The following is a 16,014-nucleotide window of genomic DNA, read 5'->3' as shown; positions in this document are numbered from 1 at the left end:
TAGTATTGAGCTCTGCTGCGCTGTTGTGACAAAAAGGGTCAGAATGGGTAGGAACAACCTCACATATGGTCATGAGCCGGACCAACCGGAAGAACAAGATCGTGAGTACAAGCGGCCAAAATGGGTTTTCTTTCTCCCTTAGAGAAAGACCCTTCCTCTAAGGGAGACCCCAGAAGCTCAGCTATCTGGAAGGAACTCGGAGTAGAGCTGCTGCTCCTTGTGTGGAAAGGAGCCAGTTGAAGTGGTTTTGGGAGACCAAGGACTAGGTGGAGAGATAATATCTCCTCGCTGGCCTGGGAGATTCTGAGGATTACAGTCAGCGTTCAGAGTTGGACAATGTGGCCAGGGACAGGAAAGTCTTGGGCTCGGATAAGGGGTTGACGATGAATGGGTTAGCATGTTAGCTAAATCAGTTCTTAAATGCCCTAAAGACAAAATGTATTTGCTTTAAATGTAAGCACTACAGAGACATGGTGTCAGATCAGTGCATAGAGTTGCAAACTTACGGATCTGGAATTTTTGGGAACATGGGAGACATTTCTGACACGGGTATCTGAACATGTCTAGTTTAGGTTGAGGCACAGTGAGTGACCTGTGGTTAGGTTTGAGGCACAAAGAGCATCTGGTTACGACAACGGAAAGATCGTGGAGTGTCTACATCTTTATAAAAACACCACAAGGCTTCTCACGTTCTTACACATGCACTAGCTCCTCCTCCTCCACTACTCCAGTTAAGAACTTCTCTTCAGATACTTGTGAATGTCGTCACTATTGGTAAAACAAATGCAGGGCTCTCAAGTCTCGCACAGTCACACTTTTCAGTCTTTTGTCATGCACTCTCGTCACACATTGTATTTCCCACGCTGAAAAAAAATGATATTATAAATTTCGCTATGGAACCGGGAGGAAACTGTTCTCATACACGTGTTTACCTTGTTTACTCCTGAGCAGTGCTCACTTTAGCGGATACTCCACCTTGTGACCTAAAGGAGAAAGCACACCTCTCGGTATGTGCTACTGGAGCACACTGTTTTGTGAGGTACACTGCTACACACAACAATGCATATACAATACATAAAAAAATGGATATTATAACCTCCTAACATTTGAAATGAAATATCTTCAAAAATATATATGAAGGGGGTGTGGCTTATTCTGTTATCATTTCTTGACCTTACACATCATCTGTTTTTGTTTCTTTTCTTTTGAAATAACAGTTTGCAGTAAATACAGTTTCATCGTTGCATAGTCCATTTTAGTCAGGAGGCTACTTTTAGTTGTAATATTACATATTTAAGAATTTATATTCTGGCCATGCAAACATTAATCGTTACATTTGTTTCAAAGATGTCAGCCATCTACCCCTGACCTGAAGGCCTGAAAATCTGCCCCCAACGCCTACAACACAATCATAACCCCTCACCTACCCCTGCCTTTCCCCACGAAATCTCACTCTAAACTGACTTCAAAATGTGTGAGCCCTGCAAATGTAATCTGGGAGAAAAACCCTGTTCCTTATGCAGAATGCAGATTATTTGTGCAAGAAAATACTTTTTCCTGTATAGGATAAAGTTTTTTCTTGCACAAATAATGTGCAAGAAAAAGATAATCTGCGTTGTTAAGTTTCCTGTCTGAGAAGTTTGTGTTCATCATGGCACAGGTGTGTTTGTCTCCAGGTAACTGATCCAGAGTTTGTTTGGTGTTACCTTCGTTGTTCGACGTTAAGTTCCCCTGAAAGATTGTGCTGTTCTGCCTTTGGAACCAGAACCACACGGGTGCTAAAGGTAGAGATAACCCACCCAGTAGACCACGTTGAAGAGCAAGAAGGACGTAGGAAAAAAGACCCGCGAGTATGTGTCCAGTTCCAGTAGATCTATGTGGACGCGTCCCTTTCTCCACGCTCCGTCTTTACACTCCTCGAAGCAGCAGAAGAAGCTCTGACAGTCCTTTCCGTCCAGACACTCGCACACATGCGGGTCTTCAAACTCCTGCCAGTACATGGAGTTGTTCAGAGTGATGACGGTGTGCGGAGGTCGAGCGTCCAGGACGGAGTAGTTCTGAGAGGAGACACAAAGTCAATGTCAACACTGACAAACAGGTTTTTTGTTCCTCCGAAAGGACAATCCATGAATCGCTGTTTTAAAACAGTTTTCTATTTTTCATCTTCTTAAATGTGAAAATCTTTCTGGTTTGAACATTTTTCATCATTTTCTGAAAATCTATGAACCAAACGAGTACGCCATTATTGGAGAAAATAATTGGGGGGTAAAAAGTGGGCGGAGATGTTGGACTAGTTAGTAATTACTGAAAATATGTGTTTGGCACTTGAGTCCAACTGTTGGTGGCGCTGTAACGGGCATTTCTATCAAACATTCTGTTCATCAAATATGCTAAACTCCAGTGCATAAGAGCGAGTTAAGCTAACAGGAGCTGCTATTGAGATGCATTCATAGACCCTGGTAAATTTCAACCCTTTTACAAACACACATGAAGTCCACTGACTAAATGCCAGCTGCAGCTGCTGTCACCTTGTGGTAAGAGGTGATGTAAATATAGATGTACCACAAATTAGGTTGTCATTGGAGTCGAAGGATTACTTTTTTATAAAGGCAATCATTGATAAAACATTTGAATCTTTTTATTATTATATTACAAAAAGTCACAGTAACTGAACGACTTTTAATAAATATAAGTAATTGAATACTCACGCTTATCCTTAGTTGTTGGTTGGTTGTTAGCTCTAGCATTAGCTCTGGCTAAAAAAATCCCCTGACATTTGGTGTAAATTCACCGTTAGACTTTCTGAAGTTCCAGATGTTTGCTTGAGGACATCTTTAACATTTAATAAATCAGTACACAAAGACTCACTGGTCTCCTGGGTTTCCTGCAGCCAGGTCTTCTGGTGCTGTTTGAGTAGTAATTTAACGTAGCGTACTCCATCAGAGCGGCAAAGACAAACAGGAAGCATACGGTGACAAACAGGTCCATGGCAGTGATGTAGGAGACTCTGGGTAATGATGTCCTGGCCACTGTGCTGAGAGTCGTCATTGTCAACACTGTGGTGATACCTGAAGGTCAGCAGGAAAGGTCAATGGTCCGAAACCGTCAGCTCCATTGTGACATTAAACACGGCACATGATACTCTGTTTACGACATTGTGATCATGACATTGTGGCAAATAGTTTCATACACGTTCTGACATGAATACGACACAAGGGGAGGAGCAAAGAGGTTGTAACTCAGCTCTCTGCTGCCTTCCAGTGGATGTATTTCTACTCATTTATTATCGTATTCAGTCAAATCTTTACTTTAATGGTGAAAATCAGCTGCTAATTCTGAAGCTAACACTTTGATTTTGACAGCTGTGATGTCACGCAGATCAACCTGAGTTTAGACTGTATATTAGCCCTCAGTTTCAGTTGTATTATACAGGTCTTTCCTTTCCTATATTATTCCATTTGTATTTCTCTCTCCATCTTCCATAGGAAAAAAAACTAAAACAAAACATCTGCAACTGTTTTTCCGAGGTTACCATGATAACAAGCAAGCTGGGCTCCATCTGTTTACTGCTGCTGCTGCTGTTACTGTTACTGTTAATGCTGCTGTTACTATTGTTACTGTTACTGCCGCTGTTACTGCTTGCTGCTGTTACTGTTACTGCCGCTGTTACTGCTGCTGTTACTGCTGCTGTTACTACTGATGCTGTGACTGTTACTGCTGATGCTGTGACTGTTACTGCTGCTGCTGTTACTGTTACTGCTACTGCTACTGTTACTGCTGCTGCTGTTACTGTTTGCTGCTGTGACTGTTGCTGCTACTGCTGCTGTTAATGTTACTGTTTGCTGATGTGACTGTTACTGTTACTGCTGCAGCTGCTGCTAATGTTACTGCTGCTGTTACTGTTACTGTTACTGCTGCTGTTACTGTTACTGCTTGCTGTCCGATCACAGGAAGAGCATCAGCACTTTTTATCAAAGAAAAGTCTTGAGTTGAACAAAGAGGGATCTGCTCTATGTCTGTTGTAGAGCTACAGAAGAGGTCATTTATGAGGTATTTCAGGTTTTTTAAGTGTCTGAGTGATTGAGGGACTGACTGTTGATTTCAGTTCAAACCTTTATTTTCCCCCAAGGAGGAACTTTGGTTTGCTGCAGTGGTTAAAAAGACACAAGACGGAACAAAAAATATTGCAAGCAACCTGACAACATTCAGTCACAAGAGTGTTTGTGAGCTCCCCCTACTGCTGAGAAGTAGAATAAAACAGGTGAAAACATGGCTGCCAGTGGCAACATGAGGAAAACAGATTTTAGTTGCAAAGTCCATAGAGAAAAATCAGTGATTCTTTTGTTTTGTAACTAAAATCAGTTTTTTCTCATGTCTTTGCTGTGAGCTGTTTTTTCAACTGAAGGGTTTAGAAATGATGAAAAGAGACAAAAAAAAAAAAAAGTACCTTCACTAGAATGTTCCATGCACTGGACTGCAACAACAACGACAACGAAAATGACGACAACCACAACAACAAAAGAGGGAAAAGCACATCATGCACACAGGAAGAAACAGATGGAGTGACACATTTCACGAGCAAACAAATATCCACTCTGTATAGATAAGAGAGCAAAAACAGATTAAAAGAAAAACATGATTCAAATGGAAATGTAAAAAGCTGGACATAAAAACCAAACCTAAAGCAGTTCTGGCAGGTGTGGCGTCTTTTTTGATCCAGAAGGAAACCCATGATAGGACGACGGTGAGGATGCAGGGGATATAAGTCTGGATGGTGAAGTAACCCATTCTCCTGCTCAGGTCAAAGTAAACTGTCATCACCACGTAGTCTCCTGAGACAAAGACCAGAACACACACACAGTCTTACTAACAGTGTGTTGGAACAGGGACAGAGGTCAATCTGAACAAAGGATTTGCTTTCCAAACTATAAAGACGTGAATATGTTCTGTGAACAGCTTCTTAGACAGCTCTTATACAAACACACACTTCAGAAAACCCGAACTATCCCTTTTTAAAAAGCTGTCTCGTAGAGTCACATTGTTCCCGACTGTTATTGAAGCGTTGTGTGTCGTCTGTGAAGCGAAACAGTAATCATAGTAAATTTTTGTCACCTGACGTCGTCTTGATTACGTCCGTCGTGTTTCTCAGACCCATAAAATCAAACTGGTAGAGACGCCATGACTTTTGGTCGGCTGCCTCCACAGAGTTCTTCCTCCACTTGTAAATCATCTCATCTCGTGGGTATCCATCTGCAATGACACACAGCGTGTGTGTGTGTGTGTGTTAGACCTGTGGCTCCACGTGGTGATGGAGAGGCTGGTGAACAGACAGACCTGAGGCGTCTCACAGTTACATTAGTGTGGTGCTGGAGGCTGCTGCTTAATGAAAAGAGCGCCACTTGAAGAAAAACAGTTTAAATGAAGACTTTGGTTCAATAAAGCTGATGTTAGTCATGACCTTCACAGAATGAGCAGCAGGCCTCACGCTGCCTCCACCATCCATCATTTGAGCTTAATGACGGCTTAATGATTGTCTTTGTGCTTTAGTGTGGCTCCGGCCTGAATCTGTCCTGCTTTAAACAGACACCTCATCATTTGAAGTGGATTATCGTGTTGCCTGATCACACTGATGTAATAGGCTTTCAATTAGGGCAAACATTAACGGCGTGTGGAGATGTTTCCTAAATTACTGATTGTTTTCAAAGCGGACTGAGGAATGAATTCATTAACATTTGATATTAATGATGTCATTAAAGAAAATAACGCTTTATTGTTGAGAGAAGATCCAGTTTAAAAACAGTAACAGTGTAAACAGTTTACAGCTTTAAAACTCCGCTCAGGAAGTGTGGAAAAGCTGACACTAGCAGGCTACAATTGATACATCCCAAGCTCCGCCCCCTGTGTGTGACTCAATCCCAACTCTTGTAACTTTTTTGTAACTTTGAGAGTGTTTTTGTAACTTAAGTGATGTGTTACGTGTTTTTGTAACGTTAGTGACTTGTTACATGGTTGTGTAACGTTAGTGAGATGTTACATGTTTTTGTAACGTTAGTGAGATGTTACATGTTTTTGTAATGTTAGTGACATGTTACATGTTTTTGTAATGTTAGTGACGTGTTACGTGTTTTTGGAACGTTAGTGACATGTTACATGTTTTGTAACATTATGTGTTACATGTTTTTGTAACGTTAGTGACAAGTGAGATGTTACATGTTTTGTAATGTTAGTGACATGTTACATATGTTTTTGTAATGTTAGTGACATGTTACATGTTTTTTAGTGTTTCGTTTTTGTAACATTAGTGACGGTTACATGTTTTTGATTATGTGTTTTTATATGTTACTTGTAACGTTAGTGACATGTTATAACGCATGTTACATGTTTTTGTAATGTTAGTGACATGTAACGTTTTTGTAACGTAGTGATGTTACATGTTTTTGTAACATTAGTTATGTTTGACATTAGTGATGTTACATTTTTGTAACGCTAGTGACATGTTACGGTTTTGTAACGCTAGTGAGATGTGTTTTTGCGTTAGTGACATGTTACGGTTTTTGTAACGTTAGTGGGCGTTACATGTTTTAGTGTTACATGTTTTGTAACATTATGTGTTACATGTTTTGTAACGCTAGTGAGATGTTACGGTTGTATGTTGTTACATGTTTTGTAATGTTAGTGACATGTTACATGTTTTGTAATGTTAGTGATTACATTTTTGTAACGTAGTGACATGTTTTGTAACGTTAGTGACGTGTTACATGTTTTGTAATGTTAGTGTTACATGTTTAGTGTTATGTGTTATACTTTGTTGCTAGTTACATGACATGTTACATGTAATGTTAGTGATGATGTTACATGTTTTGGAACGTTAGTGACATGTTACGTTTTGGAACATTAGTGACATGTTACGGTTTTGTTAGTGTTTTTGGAGTGACGTGTTACATGTTTTTGTAATGTTAGTGACATGTTACATGTTTTTGGAACACTAGTGACATGTTACATGTTTTTTGAACGTAAGTGACATGTTACGTGTTTTTGGAACGTTAGTGACGTGTTACATGTTTTTGTGACGTTAGTGACGTGTTACATGTTTTTGTAACACTATGTGTTACATGTTTTTGTAACGCTATGTGTTACATGTTTTTGTAACGTTAGTGACATGTTACATGCTTTTGAAACATTAGTGGTGTGTTAGGTGTTTTTGTAACATCAGTGACGTATCACTGTGTGATCGACGTGTTTGTTTTCAGAGACTCACAGTAAAAGATTATCTGGATTTATTTACTGCTGTGGTGAAATTGGATGTTTCTCAGTAAAAACGTGGAAATTAAAAGGTCTGATTGTGTAAAAACATCTTTGTTTTTAATTTATCATTTTTCAAATCAAAAAAAATGATTCATGATGAGATGAGTGGTTTGAAGACAAATACACTCCAAAACAAAACACAGACAGTCATGACTCTAAACTGAACTGACACTAAAATGAGGCTTTACTCACAGCTGGAGAAGACTAGCGGACACGAGTGCTCGTCCATTGGGAAGTTGTGCAGCTGCAGCTGGCATTCTGCGTTTATCGTCAGTCTGTGAAGAAAAAATGGCAACTCTTTTACAGTTTATCCTCTGTAGTTATAGTTCTTATAAATTGTACATTTGTTTTGTGATGTTCAAATGGTAAAGTTGTGAGAATTGTTCCAGGCAGCAGCAACAATTTGATTACTACATTTTCAATCTGTTGAATATTTTCTAGATGAATCTGGTTCATAAAATATGCAACAATATTGATCAGTGTTTGTCAAAGCTGGAAATTCTGATGTTCTTTAATGGTTTGGTTTGTATTTATATAGCGCTTTTCCTAGTCTTGATGACCACTCAAAGCTGCTGTACCATTGTGAATAGGTGTTATGCCATTCACCCATTCACACCCATTCACTCACACTTACATACAGTGCATTTTCTATCACTCATCTTTCATATCCACTCACACGCTGCCGGCACAGTCGTCAGGAGCAACGTGGGGTTAAGTGTCTTACTCATGGACATGTCGGCATGTGGACTAGCACAACCTACGAGTTGAAAGACGACTCACTCTACCACTGAGCTACCCTGGCTGGCCCAAACCCGAACCCTTAAATGTTTTGTTTTTGTCCACAAACCAAAATGAATGATTTTTGTTTTATGGTTTTAAAGAAACCAGAAAATATTCACATTTAAGAAACTGAAAAATCACAAACTGGTATGAATTATTAAAAAAAAAAAAACACACCTAGTGCTGCAGTGATTGCTCAGTTATTAATGAATTGTCAACTCTTTGATAGTTGATAAATGACTTTACACAGACGTGTCACTTTGTCTGTTGCACGATGGACACAATGTGATTGACACATGGTAAACACTAATCAGCACTGCGATTTTACCAACATCCCAGTGGAAATATGTGATTTTCCAGGAATCTTATCACTTCAGCAACAGATGCCAAAGATCCAAATTGCCCCAAAAATATCCAGTAGCGTGGTTGATAGACCTGACGCAACACTGGAGCAGGGATATAAGTATGGACAAAAATCCAGGAATGATTGTTGGGTTGGTCACGTCAGCCAACGTAACCTAATCTTATCATAATGAGTAAAAATATGCGATAATTGGAAACTTATATGATTGTTTCCTATGATTGAGCCAGTGTTTCTATTTACAACAGCACATTGACTGCAACAGAACATTTTTATTGTAAAACTGTAAATCAGTGTTTTACCTTAAGGTGTAAAGTATTTTCCCGTCATTCCATATTCGGAGCAGCTGGTTCGGAACTGTGATCCAGTGTGAGTCTGCGTTCTTGGAGTTTCTGAAGATGGTGTCTGGAAGCCAGATAAGTCCGACCATGTTGCTGTTCAGAGTCAGTATCTTCATGGTGCTGTTGTATCTGAGGCGGCTGTCGGTCCACGTCTGCGCAAAGATAATGTCGATCTGGTATTCCTAAAAAATAATAATAATAAAAACAACATAGGTATAGTAAAATATGTATGGACCTGGACTAATGATCTATTCTTCTTTGGCAGACTGACTGCCAAATAATGATCTATTCTCCATATCCACCAACAGACTGACTGCCATGTAGTGAGCTGTTCTATACATCCAGCAACAGACTAAAGAAGAAGAAAATGTGTGTGATTTTTAAATATGATTTTGAACCTAGTATCATTCATTTTTCTTAAGAAGAATTAAAAGGACATAGCGGCAACAGAAGCAGCAGTAACAGAAGCAGCAGTAACAGCAGCAGCAGTAATAGCAGCAGCGGTCAGGCTCTTTAGCAACAATACATTATACAAGAGTATAATGAAATGAATAATTCTCTACTGTTTCTGCCGGAAACACATGTGACCTTTTACACAGTCTCTGCCCCACTTTCAGTATCTCACCAATTAGAATGAAGTCTGTAATCAACAGAAGCACTGGGTGCTTGTGACCTTTAATTGTCTGAGACTCTGCAGATTTAAAAAAAAAAAAAACTTGCATTATACTAGACTTAATGAGCAGTAGAGTGAAAGTGCTGCAAATTCAAAAGAATATGTATCAGTGGAAATCCCCCAAAAAACACCTACAGTTCTGTCTTCATCATCTTCTCTCATAAAACATCTCGTTCGAAGGTTGCGATGCTGAGAGAGTATCGATCTGAGATCTGACTCTGCTCTGAGGCTCCACATGAGAAAATCACTCTTTCACCTGGAAAACCTCAAAGCACAGAGCTGTGATCATAATACAGCTACTGTTCTTTATCACAGTCAAACACTGGACAACAGTCACTGGAGAACAATCGCTGGACAACAGTCACTGGACAACAGTCACTGGAGAACAGTCACTGTTAAACAAAAGCTGAAAAACAGTCGCTGGAGAACAGTCAATGAAGTGCAAACACTGGAGAACATCGCTGGAGTCCAATCACTGGAGAATAAACACTGGAAAACAGTCATCGAAGAACAGACAATAAAGAAGAGACACTGACACACAACAGTCGCTTGGAGCAGTGGTTCCCAACCTGGGGTCAAAGCCCCCCTTAGGTGGCACCAGAGATCACATGGGGGGGCGTAGATTTTTGACTGCTCTGAGTTTGTCAGTATCACCCAAATAAAAACTATAATTTTTTTTGGTCCACCTTTCAATTTATTAGGCTATTTTATCTATATTTATTATCTATTTACACTTTGAGAATAGGAACAAAAACCTAAAACTGCTGTTTAGTTTTGGGTATAAACTTTTAAACTTTATTCTTTTTTGTATGCTCTGGGACAGGTGTTCACACTTCAGAGAACACTGGAGAACAGTTTCAGTTACTGGAGAACACAAGCACAGGACTGGAGGACTCACTCACAGGAGAACAGACTGGAGGACATTCACTGGAGGACAAACAAACACTGGAGAACAGTCGCTTAGAGAACAAAGACTGGAGGACAGTCACTGGAAGACAAACAAACACTGGAGAACAGTCGCTTAGAGAACAGACTGGAGGACAGTCACTGGAGGACAAACAAACACTGGAGAACAGACTGGAGGACAGTCACTGGAGGACAAACACTGGAGAACAACACTTCAGTTTCCTGTTGGAAAAGCCTGTCTAACAGTCAGCTCTAACAGTGTCTGATACTGAAAGACGACTCGTTGAACTGCTCCTTTAAGGATGAGCTGACCTGAGGCAGTAACACAGAGACGATCATGTCTGTTTCATGAAATGAGTCAAACACTGTAGGAACACAGCAGGTGGAGGTGTATGGATGTAGCATTAGCTCTGGCAGCAGCTCATGTAAACAGAGGGAGATGAACTGGTGAATATCTGTGTGTATCAGCCCCCAGCACCAGGACCAGGATTTTTGGGTTTCATGTGGTTGCCTTGGACACTACATGACCCACAAGTATAAAAATAGCTTCTTTATAATTACAAAGACCCTCCCTCCTCCATCTTAACATATTGTTTATTGCTTATTGTTTCTTCTGAATGAGGCACTGGTGGCTCATCATTACTGTGTCCAATGAAGAGGAAATAGAAGAAGAGGTGACATGAAACATGCTGTTACACTGTTGGCTACTAAACAGCAACAATAACAACCGGGGGATGTTAATTTAGAGCTTGGCAACCAAATATGAGTCCATGTAGGGACACAGAAGCTTCACTCTGTGAAAACATGGCTGAAAAACCAAAGAATCAGGTCATAAAATCTACAACAGTTTAAGTCTCGAATATCTACGTCACATGATCACGTCTTTATCTCACTGTCAGACGGACTTTTCCAACAGGAAACTGAAGTTTGTAAACCACTCACTCAACTTAAACTGACGGAGATTTTATTAATTTGCACCTAGTCATTGTCTGTGTGTGGCGTGTGCGTGAAATACACACACGCCTTTGGACAAAAACATAACACGACGAGTCATTCATTCATTTATCGTCTACTGATTTACCCTCCACATGAGGGTCACAGCCTGGACAGGTCACAGGTCAAACACACAGAGATAAACAACCATTCACTCTCACATTCACACCTACGGTCAGTTCAGAGTCAGCAATTCACCTCTGCATGTTTTTGGACTGTGGGAGGAAACTGGAGAACCCGGAGGAAACCCATGCACACGCACGGAGAAACCATGAGTCATGTTTCATTAAATGAAAACTCATATCTATCATCTTCAGAGATAATCTCATTACTTCTAGTACTTTTTATGTGATGGTAGCTTTTGTTTCAAAGCAGCAAATGTCAGCGTTTCATTCAGCGCCACCTGTGTGTCAGGAGAACAAAGCTCAGCGAGCTCATGCAAAGGAATAAGTTCATTCCTTCCCTTTTTTTCTCTTTGATTGTACTTGTGTGATGTGAAAATGAGCCTAATTTCTTCTGCGGAGAAGGAAATTAATCACCGTCTGTTCTGCACGAGAAGTCGTGACACCCTGAATTACACACTGCACTGTAATTAGAAACAATACAAGTGTGACAACTGATACCACTGGATATGAGTTCTTCTGACAATGGAGCTTAAAATGAGACACACACACACACACACACACACACACACACACAGTGAATATGCACGGAAAATTTAAAACAAAAAACAAGCTCTTATGTTCACATGAATATTTCACAAACACCATCATAAAGAACTAGACGCTGTGATATTATGGTATGTATCTGTGATGAATGAATACAGCACTTTTCACCATACAACTTAATATCTAAAAGCAGTTTAACACAGTTCCAGGACTGAGCATGAAGAGTTTATAGCACATGATTATTTACAGCTTTTGTGTGTAAAATACTGGCAGTGACTTCTATTGCCTGAGATATAACATCCGCATATTATTTAGGGATAAACATGAGTATTCATTTATTCACTTGACTGTAAAAAAGTCAGTAGGTTACATCATTTTTGCTTGAAATGTCCCTCCCTAGACATGTTTCATATTTCAAATCTCATCACATCAGCCTCGAGTCCATCAGACATTAAGTTCATGTCAAGTTTGAGTTATTTAAAAAAAATAATTAAATCAAGTTTTAGACTGAATGATTCCACGTTTTTCCACGTTCACAGACACACCTATGAGGAGAAGATGAGGATGATGGTTGATCTTGTTAAATGTCAAGTTCAGGCACAAAAAGCAGCACAGTGGTTTGACATGTATACACAATACATACAATAATATGACAAACAGACTCACCATATTAATGGATGACACTGGTCCAATGCTGTTCACAAATATGTCCACATCAATGACAGTTGGTTTCACTGTGGAGAAAAGAGCACAGATAAGATTTTAGTGTGGTCATGTGATCAGGTCCGTGTGTGAATCATTCATCTCTTTCTTAAATATGAATATTTTCTGGTTTCTTTGCTCCATTTAACAAAGAAATCATTCAAACTCAACCATTTTCATGAAAATAATTTTACTGTTTTATTTTTTATCACCGATGTTTTCTCCCTGCCATCAGAATTGTAATATCTTTCATTATGAATTCTGGTTTAAAGACAGATTACCGTTGTGTTCTGGTGGTGGAGCCCACTGGCTTTCAGCAGCTGTGCTGCTCTGAAGGATTTCATGCTCAGCGATAACAGTGTCACTTAGTGCTGGAGCTTTTTAACAGTGCAGTGACAGATGTCACACTCACATTACCTGTCTTTGAATTCTTTCTGTCTCAGCCAATTCAATCTGCAGCTAGAATTTTTCCACCTGCCAGTCTTGATTTCAGAGTTAGAGTCAAGCGCTAACAGAAGATACACAAGGGAACACGAGCAGCTGAGACAGCACTGTGTTCAAAGAACCAGCACACACCTGCTGAAAGACCTGAATCAGCTGCAGGAAATAACAACTTCACACACCTTCTAGAAACTTTTTTACTGATGTAAAACCATCACAACAGTGAGTTAACTGATGTAAAACCATCACAACAGTGAGTTAACTGATGTAAAACCATCACAACAGTTAGTTAGTGAGTTAACTGATGTAAAACTATCACAACAGTGAGTTAACTGTTTTAAAACCATCACAACAGTGAGTTAACTGATGTAAACCCATCACAACAGTGAGTTAGTGAGTTAACTGATGTAAAACCATCACAACAATGAGTTAACTGATGTAAAACCATCACAACCGAGAGTTAATTGCTCAAAATGGTTTGTCTTCTAGTTTTATTTTTGTTTATGTATAAACATTAATGTTGTCTTTGTCTTCAAAGTGATCGATCGTTTGTTTTTCATCCTCCCACTTCCTCCTCCTCCTCTCCTAAGCTCCGCCTCCTCCATCCAGACCATTATCCACCTTTGATTTTCAATCATTTCCCACGATTGATCATGAAAAACAGTGAGTGGGAGGAGTTTAAACAGAGCTGAGATGCCTGGTTCTAAAAGAATATAATTTATTATTATTATTGTTACATATATTATTACATAAGTTTAATAGAAGGGAAGAAAATATCAACACAGTACAATATTAATCAAAATTCAAGATTCTGATGATAACATTTCAAAATGAAAGGTCAAACATCTAATAAGTAAGTTTTAAACTAATCAAAATTAAATACCTTTGTATCAGTGTCTGAGAATTTAATTTTACGTACTTTAACTCTGACGTATTTTATGAAATGATTTTGGTGTTTTTGTCTCAAACTGAGGAAACATCATCTCGTCTCAATATTTAAACAACAGAACAGATCACTTGCCTCTGGCTAAATGGAACGCGGCCGATCGTCTGTCCCTGTGTTATCAGAGACACCATGAGCCAATCACTGCTGACACTGGGCCAGAGGCTCCGCCCTCATGCTGACGTCACCACTCACATTAATCCTTCCTCAGCCTTTGGTTTAATATTCATAGCTGCAGTTCGCCTTTAAACCACAGTTACATGTTCACAATTCAGAAGCCAGACACCCAATACTGGCCACGCCTCTGACCCTGCCCACTTGCATGTTTTTCACTCAATATCCTATAAATATTTTCACATATAACTATGTGAATTTTGTGAATTCTTTTGACTTCCTGTGATACAGCGTGTTGTGGTTTTTCTGTGTCATGTGACATGTGTAAAAAACAAACTCTTCATTTTGCTTTATGGTTGAAAAAAAGGTTTACGTCACAATAGTCTGAACTGTCCAGATATTTTCCTGAAAGTGTCCAGATGGAGGCGCTGCTGTGTGTGAGAACACAGATGTCCCCACAGGTCACGCTGGACTCTTCCACATCCCCTTCAAAATAAAAGCCTTCCACACTTATTTACAGGAGCAGAAAATGTATCATATGAAGAAGATGATGACGATCTTTAACACACACACACACACACACATGACACAGACACTGAGTGACAGCTTAGAAGTGTGTGTGTGTGTGTGTTCCTGTTCATTTAGTTTTTACCTCCGATGTCAGGTCTCAGTTTTTTATCGTACTCTCTCAGCAGACTGTTAAGAATCTCTGTGGCGTCGCTTTCCTGTGATTTAGGAGCTAACATCTGGTTCACGATGACGTCCTCGTATTCTCCATCATACTCCAGAGTCGCACAACTGCAGCACAACAAAACACATCAAGACACAACACAACAAAACAAAACAAAACAAAGCACAGCAAGACACGACAAAACAGGGCACAACATGACAAATCAAGAAAAAATCACAAGACACAACAAAACACGACGCGACAAAACACGACACAACAAAACACAACACAATAAAACACAACAAGACACGACAAAACCGGACACAACACGCCAAAAACAAGACACGACAAAACAGGACACAACATGACAAAACAGGACACAACAAGACACGACAAAACAGGACACAACAAGACACATCAAAACACAAGACACGACAAATCACAACAAAACATGACAAAACACAATGAAACACAACACAACAAAACAAGACATGACAAGACGTGACAAAAACACAACAAAACACACTCACTAAGTTGTAATGCTGCTGCAACACAAGTGTCATCATAATTTTAACAGAATTATTACTTAAGGTACACAAAATAGTATTTAAATTACAAAAATATTAAGGTACAGAAATATTACTTAACTTACAAAAATATAACTTAAGGTATACAAATATTAGTTTAAAAAAAACACAGACAGATTGTGTGTGTCTGTGTACTCACCATGTGTGCTGCAGCAGCATCAGTGACATCAGGCAGATGTAAATCACATTACAATACCAGCAGCACACGCTCACTGACATGTTTGACTCACCCTGTCACACTCACTGTCTCACTGTCTCACTGTCACACTCACTGTCTCACAGGCAGACTAGAAATGTACTACTGCTGCTACTGATAATCCACACAACTGAGAGAGAGAGAATCAGAGAGACACAGAGAGAGAGAGAGCAGCGGTTTGTCTACTGTGTGTGTGTGTTCAGGTGCTCACACACGTCTCTTCATCTTTGTTTGTACAGAAAAAAATGAACGATCAAATACACGAAAATTACAGCAAAGTAAGAAAGTAAATGGAAGACTATTGTTGTGATAATGGTGACATGGTGTTAAATCA

The 16,014-nt window shown here is 39.5% G+C and overlaps 1 protein-coding gene across 1 annotated transcript; it reads right to left on the bottom strand.

Annotated features, from left to right (window-relative positions):
- Positions 1-1,242: 1,242 nt before the first annotated feature.
- Positions 1,243-15,724, bottom strand: LOC122759905 (gamma-aminobutyric acid receptor subunit gamma-3). Its single transcript, XM_044014902.1, has 9 exons — positions 15,624-15,724; positions 14,880-15,025; positions 12,694-12,761; positions 8,749-8,969; positions 7,498-7,580; positions 5,113-5,250; positions 4,680-4,832; positions 2,869-3,068; positions 1,243-2,057 (listed from the first exon to the last, which is right to left on the bottom strand). Exons 1-9 carry the CDS (start codon positions 15,701-15,703, stop codon positions 1,779-1,781), a joined length of 1,368 nt encoding a protein of 455 aa, XP_043870837.1. The 5' UTR covers positions 15,704-15,724; the 3' UTR covers positions 1,243-1,778.
- Between the last annotated feature and the right edge of the window lie 290 nt (positions 15,725-16,014).

Source organism: Solea senegalensis, unplaced genomic scaffold (genome assembly GCF_019176455.1).
Source record: "Solea senegalensis isolate Sse05_10M unplaced genomic scaffold, IFAPA_SoseM_1 scf7180000012646, whole genome shotgun sequence".
Classification (NCBI taxonomy): Eukaryota; Metazoa; Chordata; class Actinopteri; order Pleuronectiformes; family Soleidae; genus Solea; species Solea senegalensis.
The sequence above is the reverse complement of the archived record's forward strand: the minus strand, read 5'-3'. Positions and strand labels throughout refer to the sequence as shown.

Excerpts from the sequence above, each read along its gene's own strand:
- LOC122759905 (XM_044014902.1), bottom strand. The coding sequence starts at position 15,703 with ATGTCAGTGAGCGTGTGCTGCTGGTATTGTAATGTGATTTACATCTGC. Across the intron at positions 8,970-12,693 it reads CAGTGTCATCCATTAATATG|GAATACCAGATCGACATTAT; the intron begins GTGAGTCTGTTT and ends ATTATTTTTTAG. Across the intron at positions 2,058-2,868 it reads GCAGGAAACCCAGGAGACCA|AACTACTCCGTCCTGGACGC; the intron begins GTGAGTCTTTGT and ends GTCTCCTCTCAG.